At 38.4% G+C, this 20,982-nt stretch overlaps 2 protein-coding genes across 4 annotated transcripts in view; one reads left to right on the top strand and one right to left on the bottom strand.

Annotated features, from left to right (window-relative positions):
* Nucleotides 1–20,982, top strand: part of PRL-1 (protein-tyrosine phosphatase 4A family member PRL-1) — a 38,012-nt gene that overhangs the window by 8,417 nt on the left and 8,613 nt on the right. The window contains exons 4-5 of one of the 3 annotated variants that reach the window (XM_089868934.1): nucleotides 16,757–16,799; nucleotides 16,865–17,975. The exons of the other annotated variants lie outside the window; for them this stretch is intronic. Of the exons in view, the coding sequence (XP_089725060.1) occupies nucleotides 16,757–16,769 (13 nt within the window). The 3' untranslated portion in view covers nucleotides 16,770–16,799; nucleotides 16,865–17,975. Of the gene's footprint in view, nucleotides 1–16,756; nucleotides 16,800–16,864; nucleotides 17,976–20,982 lie in introns of those variants that run through there. 3 annotated transcript variants of the gene reach the window in all.
* LOC149691590 (uncharacterized) lies at nucleotides 1,948–20,717 on the bottom strand. Its single transcript, XM_089868890.1, has 17 exons — nucleotides 19,695–20,717; nucleotides 7,685–7,940; nucleotides 7,588–7,614; nucleotides 7,398–7,510; nucleotides 7,270–7,337; nucleotides 7,039–7,208; nucleotides 5,244–6,980; nucleotides 5,071–5,181; nucleotides 4,914–5,006; nucleotides 4,729–4,842; nucleotides 4,462–4,654; nucleotides 4,302–4,394; nucleotides 4,174–4,241; nucleotides 3,935–4,109; nucleotides 3,583–3,875; nucleotides 2,851–3,144; nucleotides 1,948–2,100 (listed from the first exon to the last, which is right to left on the bottom strand). Exons 1-17 carry the CDS (start codon nucleotides 19,722–19,724, stop codon nucleotides 1,955–1,957), a joined length of 3,981 nt encoding a protein of 1,326 aa, XP_089725016.1. The 5' UTR covers nucleotides 19,725–20,717; the 3' UTR covers nucleotides 1,948–1,954.

A 20,982-nucleotide genomic window follows, 5' to 3' on the forward strand; every position in this document is an offset into this window, starting at 1 on the left:
AAACAAAGAAGAGGATACAGAGTGTCATCCTTCTTCTATTATCCCCTTCTGGTTTGAGGGATTATGTCGCAGTCACTCACCCTCCCTTGTCATAAACGAATTTACTCGGCGCCTTTTTAGATGTTAATAGCCCATTTCTTACCACCACCTTATTATCTTATCTTAGTTTTTTTCGGGGGTTCCATCTATTAGTGTCGCTTATCAAATAAACATATTTGGCTGACAACCTGAACATTTTTTCCTTTTCCTTTCCTAAGTGCGGAAGGACACCCACCATCTATTTTTAGAATTTATTATGTAATTAGGGGATATTAGTTCGGAGGCGTATTATGTCCTTCCCCTTGTCGTTAATTAGGCTATTTTGACGCCTATCTTATAAATAATCCACTTAAATAGACAGGTAATTTTTATTTATTTAAGCGTTTTGGATGGGAAAAAATATTATTCTGAAGTTTTATCAGAAGAATATAATACTCCTCTTGGAGAGAAGTGTACCACACCGTAATTGTAACATGATTCTTCTTCCCAACATCAGGAGCAACTTTTGTTATAGCAAGGTTACTAAACCGGATCACCTACGCGATAAGTGGTTCCCTCATCATTACTCTATTAGCTCCAGAAGTAAGATGAGACTAGAAGTAAAGAGCTCTAGCAAATTTCAGGATTTTATGCCGCTTCCATCGCGCCTACACTAGAGTGAAAAAAATTGGTCGAGTTCCAAAAACATTTCCTACCCCCTTCCCCTCAACCTAAAGCCGCGGAACACGGACGCGGCTCCTTGAATCTAGTTCGGCCGTCTACCGCCACGAGCGTCTCACGTTTTGGAGGGAAAATTCAGAAACCGCTACCAGAGGGCCAACTGTTGGTGTGTTATCAAGAATATTCACTTTCGCCAAGTGAAGAATTTGGTTAGCTCAGTACTTCTAGTCTCATCTTACTTCTGTTAACGCTTAACTATTTGTAAAGGCGCTCTTGTGCATGGATTTTTGTCGCACGTCAAGACAATCAAGGTTTGTGGGTTGATTGCTTAGAATTTAGTACCAAACAGTTATATAATTCACCCCAAGGTGTGATGATTCTCATCTGAAGTTTGATGAGCAGGAGAGCAAACAAAAAGGTGCTTACATGAGCCTGTTACATGTTATACATAACTAAAGTATTAATAGGATCTACAGAGTGTTACCCTTCTTCTATTATCCCCTTTTGATTTTATCTATCTTTCAAGGGCTTGTTTGGATTATTGCCACAAGCTATTTTATATATTTTTAGATGTGTTTTTGCACCACACGCAGCACATCCTAAATATCCGCATATCAGAGAGGCAATCCAGATGTTAAGAGGCTTTTTAGAATGACGAAAACAAAATTCCAATAAAAATTAGCTAACCTAAGGCTTTTAAAAGTAGATCTCCCTTTACATTGTAGGTACAACAATGAAAAGTAGGCGGTTTTATTTGTAAAAACTAATAATTTATTTATTTATTTATTTGGGCGTCAACAATACGAATAAATTTCAGTTTGTAGTTATTTATTTGTCCGTATGTTCACTTCCCTTTATCCAAAACACATTTGAAATAAGTCCAAACGAAATAACCCTTTTAATTTGAAATTGGTCCAAGTTCAAGGGTCAGAGTTTGATAGGGTGGTGGGTTATTGTCTTTAACAGCGTTTATATCTGTCCGTATGTTCATTTCCCTTTATCCGAAACACATTTGAAATAAGTCCAAACGAAGTAACCCTTTGAATTTGAAATTGCTCCAAGTTCAAGGGTCAGAGTTTGATAGTCAGGGTGGTGGGTTATTGTCTTTAACAGTGTTTATATTTGTCCGTATGTTCACTTCCCATTATCCAAAACACATTTGAAATAAGTCCGAACGAAGTAACCCTTTGAATTTGAAATTGCTCCAAGTTCAAGGGTCAGAGTTTGATAGTCAGAGGGGGGGGGGTTATTGTCTTTAGCAATGTTTTTCGTCACTACCATCCCAACAGTCCATGACTTTATCGCAGACCTTTTTCTTGGGTAAACATTTTCCCAACGGACATCTGTGTCCTTCACAAGGCGCTGATACTCTCTTTACTGAGGACCCCTGTTCTTCTTTTTCTGTTGTAAATATATTTAACACCAAATGTTAAGTTCGCTTTTCGCAAATAAACAAAGTAATCTAATAAAGAGATCTGGCCCTCTGTGTAAAATAATACGGTTGTTGGTTGCGTAACGGCCCGCCATCTTATCTACCCCAAGGTCTTATTAGAAACTTGGCAATCGGAGCTTTTTCTCAAAATAAGAGCTCTATAAGTGAACTTAGCAAGGGGAAATATTTGGAAGATGGTGGCAAGTTGAAGGTTCTATGTTCTTGAACTCTTGGCTCTGATGGGAAAATATTTACTAGGCCATCTCCTTTCACTATCGACGGGGGTGTTCCCGTCAATCTTTTGTACTTGTACCATGATACTGTCGTATAGTTATTTAGGTCCCTTCCCAAGGTCAGATTGTTTTTTTTAATTGTTGGTCTTATGATATATAGTTTATTAGGGAGAAGGTATAAATTCGTCCCACATTTCTAGCTTTCTCCAGTCCAAATGTACGTAGGTCCGGAGTTAATCCCCGCCACCTCTAAATTACAACCAGCATCTCATTGGTTCTTGAAAACTCACGTCAGCGCGGCGACGCGAATGACGAAAATTACAGTCATATTTTCCGACTGAGGAGAGGCAACGAAATAGCCCGGCATTCTTTTACGTCCCCCCCTTGTATTTTGAAAGGGGGACTGCAGGACTATGGCGCGCGAATGATTAGGCAACTAAACCTTCTCCCTAATAAACTAGATATCACTTTTTGGTCTTATCTTACCTATGACTGAATGGATCCATTCCAAGTAGTTGACAACCTTTGTATAAACTCCCGGTCTGCCCGGACGCCCGCATCCGTCACCGTTGCTCGTTACCCCGACTAGACTCCATCGACCGTTTGACCTTTGACACATCAACGGACCACCGGAATCACCCAAACACGCGTCGCGACCTCCTCTCTCGTATCCCGCGCAGAACATGTTGTCCGTGATCTTGTATAAAGGTAGAAATGAAGTTCTCTTACGGCATTCTTCCGTTGATATAATTGGTAATTGCACTTCTTGCAACGTGTCCGCTAATATATAAATCAATGTCCATTTTTTTTAGTAATTTTATGCGATAGACCATTACATTAATTCCAGAAGAGTAGCAAACACCACAGGGGCTGGGGTCCCCTTCTTGGGTTAATTGCCTCACGCCAAGAAGCACCGCTAGAGGCAGTGCTAGTTGGCCAGGCTCACGCTCTGTCTGACTTTGCCTCTTGGCTCGAGAGAAGGGAAGTAACCCAAGATGGCGTCCTTCCGCCTGTGTGTTGGTTTTTCTTCTTGGGTTATTTTCCCCGCGCCAAGAAGCACCGCTAGAGGCAGTGCTAGTTGGCTAGGCTCACGCTCTGTCTGACGTTGCCTCTTGGCTTGAGGGAAGGGAAGTAACCCAAGATGGCGTCTTCCCGCCTGTGTGTTGGTTTCTCTACCAGTAATTACTGTAATTGTCTATTGAAGTACAGTTTACTTACGAAAAATGCGTCCAACTTCGAATAGTTTGCCCCAACCAATGGCCGTACACGATTGTCCCTCCCACGCTCGCGTGTCCTCCGTTATTTGTGGCAAGCAGATGGGTCGAACCTGGTCACTGAATTGGATAGGGTTCTGCAAACGCAGTAAGACGATGTCGTTAATGAAACCTCGGTCGACGTAATCCGGGTGTAAATGAATTGCCGTGATGTTGCCGATTTGCTCGTAGGGTGAAGGAATTTCGCTCCCTCGCCTTAGGAGACCCATTCTAGCCGTCCAATGAGATTCTCTCGAACTGAAAGTACACATTAGTTGAAAGGGAATATGGACTAGATGTAAGTATTATTTACTTACTGGTAAAAACAATGTCCAGCCGAGACAATCCAGCGATCCTTTATTATAACGGCCCCGCATTGAAATTCGCCTTCCTTATAAAGAGCCACTTGCCAAGGCCACGACCCGAACAATGAACTTTGACCTCCAACAATACGACGTCGAAACGCCAAGGAGATGGGTCGCAAACCGCACTCTGTTAAACCAATACCCTAAGCTCAATAAGATGCCCCATTTAAGCGTAGATTTCAATCTAATACCTAATGAATTACAGGAGACTTTAAGTAGTTTGCGATTCGGACATTGGTCACTCTCCAATGCGTCAACGCTATGAAAATGTTACCATTAGTTAGTCAGACCACCTTTAAAAATAAATGGTGAAAATTACCTTAACCCCGGATGAGGTTTTAAAACACTAATCTTGAAAAAATCCGCGCCGGTTTCGAATGGGTCTTCCACGGTTCGAACCGAAATTAAACCTCTATAATTATATAAAATTGACCGTAGGTCAGGGATGACGTTAAGGTTATCGTAAAATATGAGTTAACCTGAATGACAAGGCGTTGCAAACTGCTTTCCCCAAATCCTCAACGGTCCAGGGGTCAACGCTTCCATCCCCGGAAGTAACGGGGAAGTTCGCCACGCATAACTTCTTCCACTGTCCATTTTTCCTGACCACTAGGTGACCTTCGCGGCGATACTCTATTTTCTCGGCATCTTTACGATCGTCTATTAATTTAACTGCTCGAGAAAATTAAATTACTTAAGTTAATTCTGTTGAAAAGTTAACCAAACCACGTCGGGTAAGTACTTACCGCAATGAGCTTCGTCTTCGGAACCAGGGCAGTCTGGGTTTCCATCGCAAACCTTATTTTGATCAACGCAGAGTTTGGCCCCTGGACAGATGAATTTTTCAGGTGAACACCAGGCTGTGTTTTAAAATGAAATTAATTAGTTTTCCGGGTAATCTTTGAGAATATTGCAATTGCATTTAACTAACGGCAATTTTTTTCATCGCTGTAATCCCAACAGTCCACTGTTCCGTCGCAGATTTTAGTTCGAAATATTCTACTTTTTAAGTAGTCAGCGCAACCTTGAAAAGATTAGTACATGTTAAGTAAGTTAAACTTACTCAAAAAATGTGAAGTTTAACTAACTGCAATTTATTTCGTCCGAGGCATCGGAGCAATCCCTTAGTCTATTGCACATCTTGGATTTGGGGATGCAAGACTGACCCGAATGGCAAGCGAATTCCTCCTCTTTGCATTCTGTTTAATCAACATATAGTTTTAATTCATTGTAATTAATTTTAATTGGAATTAGAGTATACTTTTTTTCTTAATGGCTGCGATTGATTGCAAGTGAAAATCTCTCTGTTCCTCTTCCAATCTGATTTTGGTTGGAGATAAAGCCGGGAAGTCTGGTTTACCAGTTGGTGGGACTGTTAAAGCGGGTTTCGTGGTTTCACCACCAAAGATACCGTTCGTCGTCCCAGTAAACGGTATCTCTTCCAAAGTTATGGAAGTGGTAAAATCGGGTTTTAAGGTTGGCAACCTTGTAATATTTTCCGGTTTCAAATGGAAGAAAGGTTTGCTGATGGACAGTATCTCGTACTTGTCCCTTAGACTTAGTCCGTCGTCTTCCGGAATGTCTTTGAAAGTCTGCCCTTTATTGTAAGGGTTGTATTGGGAAACTATTTTGGGAACTCCGCCTGGACTCGATTGGTCGGTTGAAGTTCGGTTTGCCTGGGTGAGGTTGACTTGGGCGCTGGTGGCGTTTAAGGAAGCCACTTCCGTCGAGTTTTTGTCCTTGGTGTGTAGGGCGACGTAGGCTTGACCTTTCCCGGAGCCTCTGACGTGAAACGGTACGTTAGAAACTTTGGGAAACTCTGTGGTAGTTGTGGTACTCGATTCAGTAGCGATGGAGCTAACAAACTTCTTAGTGGGAGTTGGACTAGGCGAAAAGTAATTGGATTTGGTGGTCGGTTTTCGAACGCGGTAAGGAATGTTTGGCCGAGGTTGTTTGTCCAATTGAGCCCGACTGTTCCGTATGAATAAGGAAGCGCCAACCGTTAATTCGCTTGACGTTTCCGGCGGTTTTTTCGTGGAAACTTCCGCCGGTTTCGAGGTGGTGGAAGCGGGTAACGATATCAGTTCCGGAAAAACGGCCTCGTCAACGGCGACCACGAAACCTTGCCCTTGTATCGGACGTTTCTTTAAGTTTAAACTAGCTTCAACCGCGATTTCCGGTAAAGGTTTTTTACTTTCGATTGAACCAATGGGTTCAAAATTTCTCACAACTCCCATTGATGTACTTAATCTCCTAAATGTGGAGTTCACTTTGGACGGAGGACTGTGAGAGTCACTTATTAGTACAGGGACTTCCGGTTCGGAGTTGGAGTTTTCGGTTGCCGCCGCGGTGTTGGAGCGTAATTCGACAACTGGCATTGATGTTGTAGTTGTTGACGGGGTTACTTTGGGAGTTGAACCGGGAGCGTTGAATTCTCCGTTACGTACAACGGAAAACCCACTAACGAATCTGACTTCGGAAGAGTTTTTACTTTTGTTTGGGGCGTTGTTGTTAAGGACGATGGCTGGAGATTCGAGTGAAATTTCTCGGACTTCGGGAAGATCTTGAGCATGCGCAATACTAGTTTGATTTTGTCTTCTAAGTCCGCGTCTGATTTGGGGATCCCGATAAAGTACAGGGTGTAAAGACGTCTTGGGTGCAGACGTCGTGAACAAGTTCGGTATGACTTTCTCGCGGTCTTGGGGGAAACGTACGGTGTCACTAACTGGCGTCATTTTAGTTAAGGGTCTCCATGGCCCCAAATTAACGGGGATCTCATCGCTGGATACACGATGACTATCCAGGTTAGAAACGGGAGGTGAAGTACTTGTTGATGTGGTGGTTGTTGTTGTTGGAGGTCGCGTGCCACGAAGAATAATTGTTGGACTGGTAACCAAACTCGGAGATGAGTTATGTTCCAGTTCTATCAGTGGAAAGTCTGTTATTTCGTCGGTATGTGGTTCTTGGGCCACTTCGTACCTAACTCCGTCTTGTTCATCTAGAAAAGAAATTAATTTTAGGTTTTGGGTTTGAGTTGAATATGACTTATTCCTTACCCAAGACCATAAGATTTTTCAGTTCAACTTTAAGTGGACCGAGAACAGTTGAATCTTCCTTCTCAATTTCCTTCATGAGTATTTCTTTGGCCTCGTTGCTAAGATCCTCGGTTCCACCTTGGCCCGTCTCCTCTAAACTCAAGTAAAAACTGACCTCCAAACTCCCCTCTCTATGAGGCGGTAAAACCTTTTAGAATCATTCGATCAGTTTAAGAATAATTTTGAACTTACTGAAATTGTAAAACCTTGGCTTTCACCAAAGCGTTCCGCAGATGACTTTCTTTGTAGACCTTTTCTAACTGTTAAGTAATTAGAGGTATTTATGAAAGGGCTTAATCGTGAGAGGGCGTATGTCTTACCAATGCCTCGTATTTTTTGGCTTTTTCCTGGAATTCAGGCGAATCAGTGTCCAGTAAGCTCGATGTAAAGACATCACCTTCAAGTACCCGTAGTTTCCCCCTTAATGATACGACTATACGCCGAAGTAATTGGTAGTTAACGAAATAATTAACTAATTAATTAATTAAAAACGAATGTTCATGTACTTACTAGATGAATTTCTGATATGAGTCAACCCTAAATACAAATAAGTAATTAAGAATTTTGGTTTGGGTTAATTTGTTGTAAATCAGGGGTATTGCCTTACAAGCCAAGTAGATTGAGGCGGCAATTAGTGCCGTTAAAAGTACAATTCCCGAAGCGATGGTGCAAGCCAGGACAACGGAACTCTTTGTACATCTCTGACAAAGAATGGTTGAATTCCATTTCCGTCTGTCGTGTTTTCTGTGGTTTCGGACTTGTCGCTTCTCCCAAACTAAGTAGGGAGCTTTGCGATGGTAGGAACTCGTGTACGGCAAGTAATCTTCTGGGAATGTCGAGGTGAAGGACAGAATGTCCAGCCTCTGCAACCACACAAAAAGTAAGGTACTTAATTATATTTCTAATAAACCCGAGGTCGGAGGGTACCGTCACTCCTACAAAAAACACTATCGCTTTTAATTTCAAGAAATCTTATTATTTATTTCATTGCATAAGGTTTTGCATAAGTTAAGCTATTCAAGGTGGTTTTATTAATGCAAAAGAATTCATGAATAATACATTAAAGGATTTATATATATTTATTTATTCATCAATCAAGTTACTTTTAGAATATTTTAACAATTTATCCAATTAACAAACCCCCTAACGACAGTGAAAATTATTTGAATTGCTAAATTAAATTGGTATGTCCTTGAAAAAAAGAGACGGGCTTCTTTTCGATCATCGTATAATGTTTAAATTTCTTTCTCTTTTGAAGTTAGAAGAAGACGGCACTACTTAATGCTTAGCTTCCGGTCGGGTCTATGACCCTGAGACTTTTTGACCAATTTCGAGTTAAAACTAGATTGAACGTGAGCTATAAGCGACGGACGTAACTATAGTCAATCCCCTATCTATGCTTATGACTGGGCTGCCAAACCGGTACGGATTATTGCCTACGGTGCATGCTTAGGGACTATTATTACCATCCCGTAGAGGCGCCAATGAACTTACGGAATGTTACCAACCTGGTCAAAACATCCCGAAGTGTTCTCAAAGTTTACCCCACGTCTGTCATAAATAAAATGGTGTGAGTGTTCTTTGGGTCAGATTGAGTGCAGAAAGTGCATGTCAAAGAACATGCTGGGGTCCACAACTTAGTTACGTGGATATGAGCTCCCAAACATTGATTATCCCCTAAAACAATTAAGGAAATAGTCACGTATGTCGAGTAATTAGCTTTATTTTAAAAGCGTAGGCACGCTTTTACCCATTTAAATTTAATAGTAGACATGTCTTTTAGATTAAGGTTCAATTCCGTTTTTTATTGAAGGCTGATGTGTATTACACCACATGTATGACTGTTTCCTTATTTTAAGGGCCAACCAATTTTTGGTAGTCAATATCCTCCGTAACTAAATGTTTTAGACCCCCATGCATGTTCTTTGGCATGAACTTTCCACCCAGTTTGACCCTAAGGACACGCCTTTAATTTAAGGTAGACTTATCAGGAACACCCTGAGGGCCTAAACGTTTATAATTTGAAATGTAGATAATTGTTTAATTATAGTTATAATTGCGTTTTAATTAAGAGCGAGTCTCGAATTAATAGAAGTGTTGTTAAGTGCACTTGGTTGTTCTTAGATTGAAGGCTGATAAGTCTTATACTACATGTTTGACTCTTTCTTTGTTATAGGGGCCGATCAATGTTTGGGAGCCCATATCCTCCGTAACTAAATGATGTAGACCCCATGCATGTTCTTTGACATGAACTCTCCGCCCAGGTTGATCCCGAGGACACGCCCTTTAATTTATGGTAAACTTATCAGGAACCCCCTGAGGGCCTGCCTAATCTTGTATATTTTGAAATGTAGGTAATTGTTTAATTATAGTTATAATTGCGCGTTAATTAAGAGCGAAACTCAAATGAATAGAAGTGTTGTTAAGTGCGCTTGGTTCTCGAGTCTCAACTAACAGGAAATTTAAACCTAAATATTTTCAAAACCAAAACCAAAATATTGAATGTTTAGGTTATTCAAAAATCGTTCGAAAAAAACACCCAAATACATTCTGGGATGAATTACGCAGGGCGTTAGTTTAGTCTCACCAAACTTCTTCTCAACCCTTTCCTGTCAAAGGAGACAAAGAAAGAGGTCTCACACTTCATCCCTGCATTAACCGCGACCCCTTTAAAAAAGTTTTCAAAGCGACCGCCACCGCCCAATTGACCGACCTCTCTTAAAGAAAAACAAATACCTTTCTCTCAAAAAAAGAAATCTTTTTAAGTTTCTTTGACTTTTAAAGTGATTCTTTGGGGTTGAATCTAAAATGCCTTTTTTTTCTTGTGTGTGTGTTCTCTGTCAATTAAGTTCGAGTTTTTTAGGGGTTTTCGTTTTTTTCTGCCCAGGAAATAGTTTGGGTGTCGAGAAAAGTGAAATCAGGTTAGATTTGATTTCAACCCTCCTAGGTTCTTTTCTTTCCCACCCCTTGACTTTAATTATTATAAAAGGGTGTATTTGTATGACCTTTAACCCCGCCACATTGAAATTGTATTTATTACAAACGGATTAGGAACTTTTTATTAATGGAAATAAGGGTGTTGTTCCGGACCCTTTTTCGGATTAACGAAGGTCAAAACATATTCGACAATCTTAAAAATTCCAATCTAGGGTTTAAAAGTTTTAAACTGTGTTGGTTTCAATTGAAAGTAAGTAAGGTGGTAGTAATGTTTAGGTATTAGGTTAACAATGAATGGTCACACCCCCCTTCTATCACGATTTTGGGCTGTAAATTGAGGGCGCACCCTATATCTCTTTGTGTTTTATTTTCCCCATTCCATTTGTGAAGAAACAATTCACTAATCTTTCATTACTAGATTACTGGAGAAACTTTAAAAGTTGTATTAAGAATTATAGTTGAAATTGTGACTAGAAAGGCTTTACGAATGATAGATCATTGAATTAATTCCTGAAGTGAAGCAAACACCACAGGGAGAGGGGGAGGTCACCTTCTTGGGATATTTCCCTGGCGCCGAGAAGCGCCGCTAGAGGGCAGGCAACGCGAGTTGGATAGCCTACCTGCGCATGTCTGGCATTGCCTTTTGGCGTCAGGGGAAATAAGCCTCCGCGATTTAAAAAAAAGGGGCAGGTAACTCTCAGTATCGAGACATCTTTGGAGACATATAAGAGCAGTCTCTGCGCACTCTCTGAATCCAAAACGCCTAGAGCGCAGGCGTCGAAAAGCGAGATGGAAGGCAGAGGTTTAACCCCTCTGTCTTCCCCTCTTAGATACGTTTAGTCTTATAGCCTAAGAGGGTAGCCTCCCTCTGTGTTGATTTCTCTGCAAATAATTACGAACTAGTCTATTAATTCTTTGCAACCCCTTTTTTAAGTACAGTATAATTTTTGCCGGAACATATATCTATTCGGTTGTGTTCACGGTCTTCGATCAAAGGGGTGGTATAAAGAGGGGAATTGAAATAATTTATTCCAGACGGAATAAACAGGGCGAAACCAAAAGAAAATTGGGTATGTTCAAATCTATACCATAATCGTGCTTGTGATCACCCATTCCTCCTTCCCCCTTCCCCTCTTCCACAAATATCAAAGCGTTGCCTTTTTTCACACGCTAAATAACAGGGCTACATGAAAACTCCGGAATCAGTACGTAAAGAAATTAATTCAATTAATTTTAAAGATCAATGTTGTAGCGTTACCTTTGATTCTATGGGGGAAAGGGGGGGGGGTTAAAAATAATAAGTAATGGAAGGGTTGGAGTGTGTTTAAAAATAATAAGTATTACATAAGTTTACAAGATATTTTCCATAAGTATGACACTACCAATACTAATACAAAAAAACCCTAACGCGTTTTATTTCAAGAAATCTTATGCAAACCTTATGCAATGAAATAAAGTATAACATAAGTTTATAAGTGATATGTTCCATAAGTATGACACTACTTATACTTCGTATTGTTAGTGACTTACAGTTTGAGCTAGTTCTAGCAGAACGACAAGAGAGACTTGAAGTACTACACTCGGTGGTTAATTTTGCAGGACTTGCATCTAATCCTATTTAGTCTGTACTAAGCCTTTGACAGCGCCTCACGAGTCACCAGGCGTCTTCGTTTTACCTCGAATCTATGACCTACCTCATTCACTTCATGACTAGCTCCAGTTTGTAACCAGACATTACAAACTTATGGAAGGAACATATCTTATAAACTTATGGTATTGGAAGGGTTGAAACTTAGTATAATCATAATGAACGAGAAATATCCAAAAAAGCTGGGAATCCACTGGTTCTAAAGACGAATTTTGAGTTGAAATTCGTTCTGCACTAACCCTAACCTGTGGGGGCCCCTATAGTGTTTAAGCGGCTTGGTCGGCCGACTGTAAAATTCTCTTATTGAAAAAACCGGTTTTTGATAGACGTCTACCTAATCCCCTCAAAGATTAATTTAATGTTAAACTCTCTCTCCCCCTTCTGTTGAATAAGAAGACGAAACTGCCATTTTTAAAGAGGTTTATCTTTTAGAGAGGCTCCACGAAATTCCTTCCCATTAATCCACCGCATATAGCCTTGGAAAAAATAAATAACTTTTGGACATTCGTTAAAAGGTTCTGACAAAAACGAATCACTTTCTATCGTGGCGACTCTGTCTTAGCAATGAAGATTCTGTTTTTCAACTTTGGCAATGAAACGAAATGAAATAAAAAAAAAGACTTGAATGACTTTTTTAAATGAATAGGTTTGGAATCTTGGTGCAGTGGGAAGGAAAAACTAACCTACTCAGACTGTTATTATACTTTTACAAATTATGGTTTTTATTAATAGATTTATTTCTTAGAGATAAGCACGAATATTCGGTACTCGGCATGTAGCGAATGTTGGCAATGAAACCAGATAGAAATAACCTTTAATGACTTTTGTTAAATGAATAGGTTAGACATCTTACTTTTAGAAATTATAGTTTCTATAAATGCACAAGTAGCAAAGACACCATGCACATTTAATTTTAATTAGCTTTGGGGTCGCCATTTTTAAAGATGGCGGCGGATTGGTACAATCTTTCTTAGCGCATGTCTACTACTTAAGAGTAAGGTTCCTGCAAATTTTCATCTTTCTAAATAAAGCGGTTCGGACTGGGCACTGATTATCATAAAGTCAGTTTATTTTATTACATTTCAGATGCAGAGGAACGCGAATATTCGGTACTCGGCAAGTATCGAATATATAACTCCGTCTAAAATCTTAACTTATTGTAGTCGTTAGGGTTGAAAGGACTTTTGCCCTAGCTGCAGTGCACGCCTACTTTTTTACGTACTTCTCTGGTTGTAAAAGAATATGACTGGATTCGGTTAATTTGAGTCGCGATCACGAAATAGCTCGAGGCGAAAATATTTTTACTTTCATTTGGTCTTTCTTAACTACTTAAGAACATAGTTTTTTTTTCTTTTTTCTTGTATCACTTAGTCATTATCTGAAATTGTGAAAAAAAGAAAAAAAAAATATTAAGTAGGGACTACTGCCAACAGAAAGTGAAAGTCAAGAAAAATTAAATAAAAATTCTCAAAATTTTTCCTGATTTGACGAAATAAATAATTTCGAGGCCAAGGTACTTTTTGTTTTGCGCAAATTCCAAACATAAATATATACAGCGGATGGAAACCTTTAGCTACAGTCGTCGTTCTTTTGGTGTAATTAACTAAACAGATTATAGTCTTCATGAATATTTATTGAATTAAGATATGTATGTAAATGTGACACTCAACCCAAACCGCCTTACCTAGAACACTGACATTTTGCAGGAATGTTGCCCTTAAATAGTAAGCACGCCCTAAGAAACGTTTTTTTTTCCTAATCCACCGCCATCTTGAAAAATGGCGGCCATAATGGTAAATAAACCTTATTTATGAAATAATGTTCGTGCATTTCAACAGATTTCTTAAATATTTAGAATACGGATTGCTCTTTATCCGTTAGACAGGATTTAAGGCTTAAACGTGTCGTACGCCATATTATAAAATGGCGTCTCTAAAGGTAACCAAAATATACAACAGATAAACGGACAACGAAGGGTTCCTTTGCCGCTATTATTGAAGAAGAAAGAGAATAGGTTTAAAAATAATCTTCGGTTCGAGTTTTCTTAAAATAATATCTTCTTTGTCTAAAAATAATTAGTAAAATAATCAGTATATGACTGAAAATAAGCTGTGCCCCGTTTTTATTTTAAAGTAGTTAGTAGTCGATCGGGTTTCGTCTTAATAACTTAAAAGTATATAAAATTGAGGCCAAGTGTGTCCGTTCGTCCGTTCCGGCAAAAACGAATTCCTACCTACATTCTACCATAAGTTTATAAGATATGTTCCATTCCATAAGTATGACACTGCCTATACTTCGAAATGCTACTGAGAGACTTACTGAGAGCTAGTTCAAGCGAGAATTGAAGTACTACACTGGGTTAATTAGTTTTGCAGGACTTTCATCTAGGTCCTATTTAGTCAGTACTAAGCCTTTGACAGCGCCAAAACCAGGCGTGTGTCGCTTTACATCGAATCTATGACCTACTTCAATCACTTCATGAGTTCATGACAAGCTCCAGTATCTAAGTTACCAGTCTGACAAACTTATGGAAAGAACATATCTTATAAACTTATGTTTCTACGAATATAATCCTGATTATAAAATTTTATTTCCTTAAAAATTTTGGAGCCAATTCCATTGTAACTAGCTCTTAACAAGATCACAATTGTGTTGTTACCTGCTGAAATATTACATTCTTCTTCATAGGTAAAAATTTATTATTTATTATTTTTTTTTTTTTAAGTTTAAACCCATTATATTTAGTTGCGCAATTTTTGTAGGCCACCACCACCAAAATGCACCCACACCCTATTGTAAAAATGTTCCTTCATGGTTGGCAATGCATTATCCATAGGCGTAACTCTTGATTTTTTAGCATGACCGTGGGTAGAAAGATATATGCGTACAAAGAACGTCGTAGTTATGTGGTATTCCCCTCAAAGTGTATCCAATAATAATTTATCGTTCGGACCTTTTGACTGTGCGAGAGATTTACAATCTATTCGATAATTTTTAATCCCCCACCTCACTCGTGGTATTACTCTTGAAATGGCCTTGTATTTTTTTTTTTTGTTCTTTATAAAATTCCCCAGTGTGATGGAGATTTGGTAAATAAAATCAATCACAATCATAGGTCAGACGACTACAAGACGGCACGGCAATCTGACCCCACCTAACATTTACGAGATTAAAACCTAACCTTTACGAGATCAAAACCTAACCTTTACGAGATCAAAACCTAACCTTTACGAGATCAAAACCTAACATGTACGAGATCAAAACCTAACATGTACGAGATCAAAACCTAACCTTTACGAGATCAAAACCTAACCTTTACGAGATCAAAACCTAACCTTTACGAGATCAAAACCTAACCATTACGAGGTCAAAACCTAACCTTTACGAGATCAAAACCTAACCTTTACGCGATCAAAACCTAACCAAAGGTCTATAGATAAAACCAAAAAGTATACTTCATTGAAGCGTGCTCGCGCCTTGTGATATGAGAAACCTTGTGTCGACCGCCTCTGCCTATGATTACCTTCACGACCGTAGCACATGCTTTCAGATGGGATAGTAGTACGTCATAACGGTGTTTCAATATAATAGACCTTTAGACCGTCTTGTTTGGCATTGGTCTCTTAACATCTCTGACTGAAGTCTAATCCACAACGAATTTACAATAAATTCAATAATAATAAAAAAGATATTGATAAGATGACTTCAAGGTCTTTTTCCCATTTCACTTTTTCGTCAGTTTTACTTTAACAAAATTCGCCGCCTAGCACGTCAAGTATAGTAGCCTAAACTTATACCTAAAACTTTTTGAATCCATCTTTTTTTATTGCGAAAAGCCAGTTTTAGTGAGTGTAGGATGGGATGGATGGATGCCCCCTTATCTTAAACGCGGTTTATTCAACTCTTTCCGAGAGAAAAATAAAATACCCTTTTTTGTTGCGGTCGCTCTAATTCGTTTCCGAGGTTTTACAGGCTGCTACATTATAATTGAGTGACAAAGTTTAACACTGTTAGCTAAGTTCTTTCTAAACCAAACCAAACCAAACCGGAACTAACACACGTGTATTACGTACGTACTTTTGTACATTAACACTAATTATTTTCTCAAACACAAATAAATTCAATTGAAAGAAATATTTCAACGCCCCATTGCATTTTATAATTTTTTACCATAAGTTCATAAGATATGTTCCTACCATGTAAGTTTTTCACTGGTTACAAACTGGAGCTTGTCATGAAGTGAATGAGGTAGGTCATAGATTCGAGGCAAAGCGACGCCTGGTGAGTGAGGCGCTGTCAAAGGCGGCTTAGGGAGGATGCAAGTCCTGCAAATACTAACCGAGTGTAGCACTTTAATTCTCGCTTGTCGCTCTGCTAGAACTAGCTCGAGCTGTAAGTCTCTCAATAGCATTACGAAGTATAGGTAGTGTCATACTTAAGGATGGAACATATCTTATAAACTTACGCTCTTACCAAATGAGAATCATGCTCTATAGTTAATGATTATAGAAGAAGATTTTACAATAATCTAACTTGTGTTTGGGTTTTTAAATTTTTACTTAAAAATCTTAAATCCTTACAACAATCAGTACGTGATTGAATGGATGTATTATTTTGCAGCGTAGTAATTACTGGGCGTAACTAAAAACTTTATAATTGAATGAACCCTTTCGTGTTTCGTTTTTGTAGTTAGTTTTGATTATAATTCTTTTAATTTCAAGGTTGTTAACAATATACGAATCTTCTCTCTTTTTCTTTTCAATAATTATTAATAGAAATTTGTCAGGTGTTGCCTTGATTAAAAAGAAAACCTTTTGGGATGAGAAACGATTTTTTTTTTGTAATTCTCGAAAATCGTGAGGTAATCGTTATTGAACCATACGTTACCACCACCTCCCCTTAAGTAAGTAACTGGTGTCCGTAGATGATGCCATGTCCAAAGAAAGTATTACGTTCCTTAATTTCTACGAGGGACAAATGAAAGTATTACTGGGACCTATTTGCCCATTTTTTTATGCACGTTAATGACTTCTAAAACGCCCTATGTGCGCCCAACCATTTACCCTGTTTAACCTTAAGATTATTCTTTTACAGTTACTTGGTTTAAGCAAGAAAGCACGTACCTTTATGGTACAAGGTCGGTATTATATCCTAAACAAATTTATGACTTTGAAGTGACGCAACTGGACATTTATTTCTTAGTGATAAATAATCAGAGGTCGAGAATACAGGGCATAAAAAAATGCAATTGGCCATTATGCTATATCATGGGGTCATGACCCGAAGTCAAGCTTTGTTAGGTAAAACCAACTTCTAGGCAATCTTAACGCATTTATGAGGTTAAAAGGTCAAATTGTCCTTTATTCAACGATACCAAATACTTGGGAGTTATATGAAATACAGGGTGTTTCAAAAAAGGTAATTATGGGATCGAAGTACATTGGGAATTTGGGATGGTTTGTTCTATGGAAAATCAATTTTGAGTCGAAAATGTATTATAACTTCTTTGATATTTTGCGATAAGTTATGATTGGATCAGTGTTTTAGGGATGACCCCTTAATTAAATTAGAAATCATTGTCTAAATCAGTTTCTTACTTAAATTTAATCAAGGGGTCATGCGTAAAACACTTCAATCATGACTTGTAAACAGTTGGCAAAATGTCTTAAAAGTTACACTCAAAATTGATTTCCCATAGAACCATCCCACCACTGTACTTCGGCTCTATAATAACTCTCCCTTTCTGAAACACCCTGTATAGATACAGAAAATATCTTTTGACCATACAGAAAATAAATATTAATTTGAACCACGCCTTATTAACTAATACTACCTAGCTTATTGCGTAATAGAAAACAATAGAATTGGATGTCGTGATTTATCCTCCATGATTTTTTTTGTTTGTCTGTCACGCGAACCTTTTCCAATTTCCTCTCCCCCCCCATCGTGGGGGGCCAACCAACCTTTAATAATATTCTTACAAAATTAGTTTCGGCCTCAAAATATTTTAAGCAGGGAGGAGAGACCCTGTTTTAAGTAACTGTTTCTAATTTTACCAAATCATCACTTGCAGGCTAATTTTTAACAATGAATTCTCTTTCTCTTAGTTATCTTCCTTTTTTTACGAACGCGTTACTAATTGCCCAAAATTTAATTAGAAAAATTATATTATTCTTAGGTGTTAGGTGGGATAATTATTTTCGAAAGTGAAAACGTGTTTTGAAGGACGTGTGGTTGGTTTTTAAAATTTTAATTATCTTCTAAATTTTAAAACACGAGTTAAATAAAAGAGGATTGTTTTAATTATTTTCTATTTTTGGTATTATTTTTATTACTGTTATTATTAGTGAACATTCTAGGAATAACTTCTTTAATCAGTCCTTAAACTCGACTGATTTGAAAACATTAATTTGTATTTCCGTTCCGCTTTGTGATTGCTTTCAAAACTTTATTTTTTATTTTTTTCTAACAATAGATAAAGGTAGCTGGCTTATTTTAACTTATTTTGGTTTAAATTATTTCTTTTTTTAACAAAGGGCAATTTTTGGCTGCGAAACTCGTTTAGAATATTTCCGTAATGGTATTTTGAACTCCGGGCGCCGACAGAGTTCACGGTTAAACAAGAATTTAGCATCTAAGAGCAAAATACAGTGTGCTTTTCGGCAAGTCTGCATGCCTGCTGCATTGGGGCGCGATTTTGAGTTGAAAATGTAACGTCTATCTCTATTTTGATGCCCTAAGGGCCACTGTTTTCGAGTTATGATTTGATGGGTGTTTAAGGGATGGCCCCTTAATTCAATTAGTAATCATTGTCTAAATCAGTTTCTTAATTAAATTTAACGGGGTCATCCAAAAAGTACACCATTTAATCTTAACTTGAAACAGATAGAAGTTACCCATTTTCGACTCGAAATCGTGCACCCAAAGTACATCCCCTTAAATTTATGACATACTTATTAGAAACACCCTGTATATCAATAAAGAAGAAATTTGCATGCGCCTTATTTCTAAAAACTGATCATGTTTAAAATCCTGGGATAGCCCATGCAGACAATCGTTATTTGCCGAGCACCGAATAGACACTTCTGAAAAATCGGTTGTAGAGTCTGCTTGTTTGACCACCTTGTTTATTTAAAACGGAACATTGATGGATATGTCGATGTACAACAAAGACGTGCCCTAAAATATGGTTTCAAACGATATGGACCATCCAAATTTGGTGCAGGACTGGTAACTTTGAAGCCCGTTCTAGTGTCTTTGCGTCGACATACCCATCAATGTTCCGTCTTCAGCAGCTTACCCTTTTGAAAAGGGTCCTTTTAAGATTGAAACACCGTAAAGAATCAATGTGTAGCGCCCACTATTTAACTCGATGTAGAATATTTGGCCTAAAACGGCATAGGTACCACACCCACTTCACAATCACGCTTCGAAGGCGATAGCATTGTTTCCTAACTTGACTATTAAGATGTTTTAAAAGGATAAACTCGAAACGGAGAGTTTGAGATTTTCATTCTTTGATTTGAGACGAGGGTGAAAGACTTTGATCGGAATCTCATTGTGTAAGTATTTAACTTAATCGAATGGCCAGATCTGACTGGCATCGAGGTCGAGCGCCCATTTGGATCAACGCTTTTGTTTGTCCATTCATTAATGGTACAATTATCAATTCTTAAATCGGGCAACCATTCTGTTCCGCCGTTTAAACCCTAGATGCTTAAACATTCACCCCCACCCACCCCCTTATCGTTTCGAAATTACCGGTAATTAGACCGTAATCTAAGGCGAAATAATCTAATTTTCACCTTCAGTTTAGGTGGTCAAGAATTGGTCAAACCAATAACAACAATAACAACAACCATTATTGTTAAATTAAAATTATTATCAGAGACCTTCAGCTAATGAGGAAAACTTATTAATGTGACGTCTTACTAATTATAAATTTCAAGGTTCTATATAATAATTAACAAAACTCATTAGCGCATTATGAAACCGAGTTTAATTAAAATTAAATAATTTATAATCGTCTTACCTTGTCCTTTTGATCCTGGGAAATTCTCATTTTGTAATAAAACCGATTGCACTATCTTGTAATCCAAAATTATTTATTTGTTATTGTTTAACACAAACAACGGCCAATTAAATTTGAAGAAGAGTTCGACGAAGGCAAAATCAATCCGTTGATGAGACACCATTATTAACACAATTAATTAATTACAGCGTGTATCGACGCATAACTAACTAAACAACTTAAGTCCGGAGCTTTGGCGCACGACATCCGCGGTTGCCTCCGTTTGGTTCTCAAGTAATTTAAAATTCAACCTTGGCAGAGAGAGAGACCAGAGATGAAGAAAGTAAAAGCTACCACACAACGCTACCCCTAGCTCCGCCGCGTCCGACGCACTCAGTCTGAACTATACGCCAATCCAAGAAGAATGAATATTATTACAAGTCTTGCCACTGCTGGGGGAGGAGGATTGCTAAGACGTTTCGGGTTCTGAAGACATTCGGCGGACGGTATAGTATTTACCTCCGTCCGGACATTAAGGAAAAGGTCAACAGTCTTTCTTATGGTTGTTTCCACCACTCGTCTTGAGAACTGGATGCAACCAAACTTCAGTTGCGTTTGAAAATGTATTATAATAAAGGTTGATTTTGATGTACGGGGAAATATCTTCGAAGGGGGTTTTGAAAAATATTCAAATGAGCTTGTAGGATGATTTCAAGGCGTTTTTCTTTATTTTACGCGACTTAAAAGTTGTTCCGAATGTTGTATAAATTGCAAAAATGGTCCGCCTTAGTACTATAAAATATATAATCATTACAGTCTGGCTGAGGAACCATTTCAACTTGTGAGACGGGCTATTTCCAATATGGCTTTAATCATACGGAAGGATTGACAAGTTTTTACTGGAAGAAGTTTGGATTCAGAAAGGTCTATGTGTGTGTGTAGGGAATTCACGGTCCGATTGTCAATGGTGTTTTAAGACTTTCAAGAAGATTCCCTAATCAATTTACTCGATTTTTTCTTCTTTCTCTAATTTCGCGGTTTAGTTTATTTTCGGCCTAATTTCCTTTTGATGTTTACCTTGATCGATTTGCTCGATTATCCACCGGATAACGGCCATCATCGAGTATGGAGCGTATCCCTGTTACCGTTTTTAACGGGCTGTCCACGAAAGCGTGGCTAATAACTTGTAAAAGGATGAGACGTCATTATCGCCGTTACACTTATTTTGTCAACTTTGTTTTTGGCCAAGTGTAGGCTGGCTTATCCGGGGTTTTTCTTTACATTAGATTAGTGGACAGTCATGTAGTTG

Source organism: Phalangium opilio, unplaced genomic scaffold (genome assembly GCF_054372755.1).
Source record: "Phalangium opilio isolate 3A_F unplaced genomic scaffold, DU_Popi_V2 ptg000025l_1, whole genome shotgun sequence".
Taxonomy (NCBI): Eukaryota; Metazoa; Arthropoda; class Arachnida; order Opiliones; family Phalangiidae; genus Phalangium; species Phalangium opilio.

What these genes read in the sequence shown, in the direction of transcription:
- LOC149691590 (XM_089868890.1), bottom strand. Translation starts at nt 19,724, where the DNA reads ATGAGAATTTCCCAGGATCAAAAGGACAAG. An exon ending in CCCAGGATCAAAAGGACAAG is followed by an intron (nt 7,941 to 19,694) that starts GTAAGACGATTA and finishes GTGTGGTTGCAG; the next exon opens with AGGCTGGACATTCTGTCCTT. An exon ending in TCATATCAGAAATTCATCTA is followed by an intron (nt 7,511 to 7,587) that starts GTAAGTACATGA and finishes TTCGGCGTATAG; the next exon opens with TCGTATCATTAAGGGGGAAA.